The 6,589-nt window shown below is 39.6% G+C and overlaps 1 protein-coding gene across 4 annotated transcripts in view; it reads right to left on the minus strand.

Annotated features, from left to right (window-relative positions):
* rnf19a (ring finger protein 19A, RBR E3 ubiquitin protein ligase) overlaps positions 1-5,466 on the minus strand; it is a 69,080-nt gene extending 63,614 nt beyond the window's left edge. For all 4 annotated transcript variants that reach the window (XM_036565884.1, XM_036565883.1, XM_036565882.1 and 1 more), the window contains exon 1: positions 5,259-5,466. In XM_036565884.1, coding sequence (XP_036421777.1) covers positions 5,259-5,289 — 31 coding nt within the window. In that variant the 5' untranslated portion in view covers positions 5,290-5,466. The remainder of the gene's footprint in view (positions 1-5,258) is intronic.
* Positions 5,467-6,589: the final 1,123 nt, after the last annotated feature.

Consider the following 6,589-nt stretch of genomic DNA (forward strand, 5'->3'; position numbering starts at 1 on the left):
GTATCGTTTGGGTCTTGTTCTGCCCGAAATACTAGCAGAGAGCCAATCAGGGTTTACTAGCACAGATTCACACAAGGCGTAGTCGAGATTTCAGGTGTGCAGTCGTGGCCTCTGATTTAATGCTGTTTTTTATTTTTTAAACGTGCCCTCGCCCATTTTGACTCACCACTTTGGATGCGAGTCGCACCTGAGTTACACAAGTGGACACTCGTGCAGAAGGGGAGGAGGTGGATTATGCAAACGGAGCGTACTCGCCCTCCGCAGGGTTAGCCTCAGTGGGCTACCTGGCTTGCCATGCAAACTCTGCAATGCAAAAACCTTTTTTTGAGAAGTCTGAACATGACTTACATGAAATATGTGCTTTGTATGGCTGTAAACTTTGGCCTTTCTTTTTGTTAGCGTTTAGCACAGCTAGTACAGTAAAGTGATAGTTACCAGCAGTCACGGGTAACCCATGGAGCTGTCTGCAAACTAAAGTCCAGCAATTCAAATGTTAAGGTTTGAATTATTAAACATTTTAAGAAGTAGTTTACTGCTTTAGCTTATAAACAGCTTTAGCCATCATTATATTCATGAGTCCGATCGCAATGATTTCTGTTGCTGAAGTCAACATTTGTGTTCACTCAGACTCCAAGGGCTCGTCTAATAAACTTCACTTTAACTAAGTGGCATAACGGCCCTTAAGAGCCTTCAGGGATCCCCACTGCGGGGAGAGGACGAGGCCAAGTGGACGAGCTACTGAAGCCTTTTCTGAAACGGGTGGATGGACTCTGATGGACAACAGGTATTTTCAAACAGATACAAGGTTTTCTTCCAACAGCAGCGATATGATTGATTTTATATATTTATATATATTTCGGATTTGAAAAGATCAGATTTGCGTGTCCACACTGCTCTGAAAACATCAGATCTGAGTCACATTTGGGCAAAAAATCGGATTTGTGCCACTTTAACCTGGAAATGTAAACGTAGCCTTAGTAATATGGATGAGTGCTTGATTCAGTGGTACAGATAAGACTGACTACACAGGTGCTAAATATGCTTACACACTTCTTTTTCGTGTAATGCCAGTAGTTATACAAAGAGAGCAAAATTAGCCCAATTTAACTGGATTTAGTGCCAAATATTGAATAAAAATCACTGTGTTCACAGTTTTTGACTGTTCCAGCTAATCAGATGTCCGAAAAATCTAATATTGTGGCATATCGACTATCGTGAACATGTCTTGGAGTATCACAATATCAGATTTTTGCCGCATCGCCCACCTCTAGCAGTGAACGACAAGTTTCTTTCAGTCTTTACCATAGAACAACGGATTTCTGATACTGAGCCCTGTTTCTTACAATACATCATAACATAAACAAACTTGCTTCTCAAAGGCACCTGACCGGGACAGCTTTCCCAGCCTTCCCATAAAGCTCTCAGTGTTTTCTCATTACAGCGAGAAGAAAACAAACCTAAGACTCTGATTAAGGTCAAGAACCAGCATGAGGGGGGGAAAAAATCATAAACACAGACGGCTACATCTCCACAGCGCTCAACTCTCAGACCAAATTTTCCACGCCATAAACACTCGGGCAGCTGTGGAAAAGAAAATGAGTTCATTTATGGGCTTCTGATGAGCCAAAACGAGTCCGACTGCCGGGGGACAGAACATGGAAGCCCTGCATAGTCCCGGTTTCTGAGCCCAATACATGCCTTTTAGTTTTAACCCATCTGCAGATAAACTCAATAGGACATAAAAGGGTCATTCTACAGAAACGTCCACTTCTCTATCCGTCCATAGGAGTCACTGGTGTTACTGATCCTCATTGGTGTTACACATAATAAAGGAACACCAGAGACATTTTTAATAAAAAATGCATTTTACTAAACAGCTGCTACAGAGCATCAAACCACATGTTGTCAATCAGGGAATATCCACTAAAATATAAAATTTAATCCATTTGTGTTCTATTTTTTCACAGTTACCTCAGAATAAAGTCGGTCACACCAGTGACTTCAGCTAAAAGCTTCATATGAAATCATGAGCTAAATGAGAAAATCTCTGATAACTGAAAGACACAGTGGACTCACCATGTGCTTTTCTTCATAGATCCTCAGAAAACAGGTAAAAGGAAGTCGAGTGATGTCATCAGTGTGACTTTTATTTCAAAATAAGAATTTTTTTTGCTACGCGGTAACACCAGTGACACGACTCCTGGGGACAACAACTTTCATTATATATTATATTTTATAATATTTATTTGGCATTTGTTTTCTTTATGTCATTTAATTAACATATTTCACAGTCATGTTTAGATTATTGCAATTAGAATTGCAGAAAAACATGTTTTTACCACTAAATATGGCCTCAGCCTTCACACATGACTGTGGGGATGAGCTCTTCTGTGGTGTTTGGAATATGATTGATTTAAAAACCAATATTGCTAAATTGAGGCTCAAGAAGGTGTAATTGTCAAAATAACTTTGTTTTATTTTAAAATATAAATAAACTGTAACCCTAACCTGTTTTTCAAAAGTAATATATCAGTTAACTGGACGTTTCAGTAGAACGACCCAAAAAGCCACAGAACTGAAGTGATAAAATTGTGCTCCACCTTTGAATATCGATTGGACATTAACGGGTTAAAATCAGCAGCGGAGACTTCTTTGCGTTCCCCCTATAGACAACATGACAGAAGAGGAAATGGACACAGATCGACAAATCACGCGCACTACGGCGCTGACCACAAGCCGATGGAGAATAAGCGGCTTCCATTCAGGCTTTAAATGCTGATCCGCTCTTTTACTGCTGTGCCAGAGTGCTGAGAAAACAGAACTGAAGTCCAACAGTCAAAAAAATAAAAAGAAAGTCTTCCCCATTTAGAAGAACTGGCAGGTTTACAGCTGTTACCAAACATACAAATCTGAGTCAGATCTTAAATCTGTTTCAGGGAAACAGAGAAATATACATGAGGAGAAACACAGCAAATCATCAGATATTTCCCCAACCTCACCGTTTCAGTTTCAGACCCAGGACTGGGCGATATATCAGCTGTATCAGTCTACAGTGATGCTGCGTTTTGACTTTAGTGGTTTTTATATCAATATGTTTTACATAACAGGCATAACATCCATAATATAACGCCTTAGTACTGCTTGACTTGTTATGCAGGACACAATGATAACACAAGCTAATAGCATAACCATGATAAGTTACACTGCACACTTAAAAAGATGGTTCTTTAGTAAAGGGATTGGTTCTTAATGTATATAGAACCATTTGTATACTTAATGGTTTGTTGCATGGCGAAAGGGTTCTTCAGATTGATGGAGAATGTGTTGTATATGGTTCTGTATAGCACCAAAAAGGTTTCTGCTATGTCAAGCTTGTAGCAGTAGGACCCTTTTTTGGTGCTATACAGAACCATTTTCGAAACGGTTCTATAGAAAACCATATAAAACACATTCTCCATCTACCACAAGAACCATTTCACCATGAAAAGAACTACTCAAGTATGCAAATGGCTCTACACACAAACAGGACCATTGCCTTTACTAAAGAACCCTTGAAAAACCATCTTTAAGCGTTTACAAAACTGCTGACATTCAAAAAACTGATTTTCACCAGTATCGTCCAGCACTGGGACCTTCCCAAATTAGCCAAAATTTTAAAAATCCAGCCCCAAATAACAGAAGTAGGGACAAAAGTGCAACAACCGTCTCAAAAAATGTAATCATACTCTCGATATTACGACAGTGAAATCCCTGGAGGAAGCTGGAGCGAAGATTAATGCTGAAATCTCTCATGGTGGGACCAATGCACGACTCAGAGACACTGGGCAACACAAACAGGCTGTTATGAAGGGTTTATCTAGAGTTTTATACGCCTCTGAACTCCTTCACAAATCAATATATAACCTTAAGAAAGCCCCTTTTAACAGGTAAAGGGGAATTCCACAGATTCAGCCGAGGTTCTGTGTAATTCAGTGGATGAGATGTAAACGGAGTCATTTAAAGTGGTTTAATGTAAAACAGTTTAACTGACTCAGATGTCTGTACAGTGGTAGTGAGAGGAACCAGGGGTCGCCATGACTACAACACAAATACAGACATTTTATTTACTATCCAGAACCACCAGTGAACCTACACGAGCCTTCTGAGTTTATATGGAATGTTGATTATACAAAAATGGTAATAAATCTGAAATAATAAGTCATTTTTTGCACATTTTAAAAGATTTAAAAATAAATCTTAGTTCAAAATCTTCTCAAAACTATCATAAAACAGTGTCTGACATCAGGCAGTGAATTCATAACCATTTCATGTAGGAACTTTCTGTGAGGGAGCTTTTAGAGGTGGACGTCTGGTTCCTATCACCACCACTGTGAACAGTTCTGACTCTGTAAGTTTCTCTAGAACAGAGCGTTTCACACCAAACCACTCTGAATGACTCTGTTCACATCTTAACCATTAATTATACAGGAATTTTGAAAAGTCAGTGGAATTCCCCTTATTAACAAGCCACGGGTGTTAAAACAGTAAAGGCTGCCAGCTTCATGAATCAAGCCTGGGAATGTTGGACCTGATTTGAGAACAATTAACACGTTCACGTTATAAAAGACATTAATGATAACCTACATTAAGTCTGAAGTTAACTCAGCTAACCAACAGCGACAAGCTCAAGTCGGCTTCTAGTTCGAATTTTCCCGTTCCACCTTAAATGGTGCAGCAGTTACATTCTGGCGCCTCCGGCTTTAGAATGTAACTGCTGCACCATTTAAGGTGGAACGGGAAAATTCGAACTAGAAGCTGGCGACTCAGAAAGCTAACTTCAGCCTCGTAACAATGTGACACCGCCAGGCCTTAAACATTCAATTCAGACCATGTTTTCAGCTCATATTTTTATACAAACGAAAGAGAAAATGAAATATGCCAACAACGGCGAGGGATATGCGGCTAACGGGCGTTAGCAACACCACCTAGCCAGCTAAGAGGCCTCCTTAAAGCTGTTTTGTTTTGGCTGCTGCTTTCTTACTCAGCCATAGACTAACATTTTCCACAAAGCAGGAATTAAAACACAACCAGTGGACTTTAATAAGCGTTTTGTGCCGATTTACGGCCACGCCGAGCTGATCTTTAACGCGTCTCCTGCGCTTTGTTTTGTGCTGTTTATGCTATGCTACTTAACCTAGCTGGCTTCCCATCCGACGACGGCTGAAGTTATGAGAACAGCTGAGGTAATTTTTTCCCCCTTGTCCTCTGAGAAATCTTACCTTTCGAGTCACCCACGTAACAGCATTTCATTCCACTTGGCGAGTAGAAGCGACTGACACCGTAGCCAAGTCGGAAAAATAAAACAAAATTGCTTTTAAAGCTAACTGCTCCTCGGTTGAAAACTTATCGACTGCTCCCTCGAACGCCGAGCTCTCTCGCTCTCTCTCTCTGAGTCACTGTAACCGCCTCTTTCTCTCTTTCGCTCGCTCTCCCTCCGGCTGCGTCCCGATTCAGGCTCTGAACCTCTAAGCTCCGCCCTCTAAGTCTGCACGTCTGTGACGTAGGCTGAGGATCGCGTAATGGCCGGCGAGGGGGCGAGCTCGAGTACGAAGTTTTAAAGTCAGCAAATTGGGACGCGCTTCTCCAGTATAGTATAAAAAGGGCCTCTCGCGAGAGGTTTTCATTCGCAGAGATTCAGTACAAGAGTAAATTATGTATTATTATAAATAGACAGTTAAAATCAGGATTTTATTTAAAAAATGTATATATATATATATATATATATATATATATATATATATATATATATATATATATATATATATATACATACATACACATACACACACACACACACACGAAGTCAAATAGAAAATCCTATGTTTGGGTTCTTTAGTAAAGGCACTGGTTCTTTTTGGTGCTATACAGAACAGTTTTCATAACTTTCATACAGGTTGCATTTTATGTTTAATGTTATATTCAGTAAAATAAACAGTAATTGTGCATTAAGATGTACAGACGTGTGTTCTCTGTACACTCAATGGTTCTATTTAGCTCTACATAGAAGCATCTGCATGCTTAAATTGTTCCCTGCATGGTGAAATAGCTCTTCAGATAGATGGAGAACGTCTTGGTAATATATAGTGGTAACGTATAGTGGAACGTATGTGGTAATATATAGAACCTTTATGAAAAGGGTTCTATGTAGCACCAAAAGGGGTTCTTCTTGACATCATAACAATAACATACCTCTTTTTGGTGCTATAGAGAACCACATACAACACATTCTCCATCAACCTGAACCATATACAGAACCATTTAAGCTTGCAAAAGGTTTTTCAAAGAGCGTACGGTTCTAATAAGAGCCATCGCCTTTACTAAAGAACCCTTGATGAGCCATTTTTTTTAAGGATGTGAATAGAAACATTTCATGCTTAAAGGGTTCTCTGCATGGTGAAATGGTTCTTCAGATTGATGGAGAATGTGTTGTATGTGGTTCTATATAAAACCATTTGGAATCTTTATTAAAAAATGGATTTATATAGCACCAAAAAGGGTTCTGCTATTGTTGGGATTGAGCTTGTATACAGTAAAAGAACCCTTGCTGGTG

Source organism: Colossoma macropomum, unplaced genomic scaffold, assembly GCF_904425465.1.
Source record: "Colossoma macropomum unplaced genomic scaffold, Colossoma_macropomum, whole genome shotgun sequence".
Classification (NCBI taxonomy): Eukaryota; Metazoa; Chordata; class Actinopteri; order Characiformes; family Serrasalmidae; genus Colossoma; species Colossoma macropomum.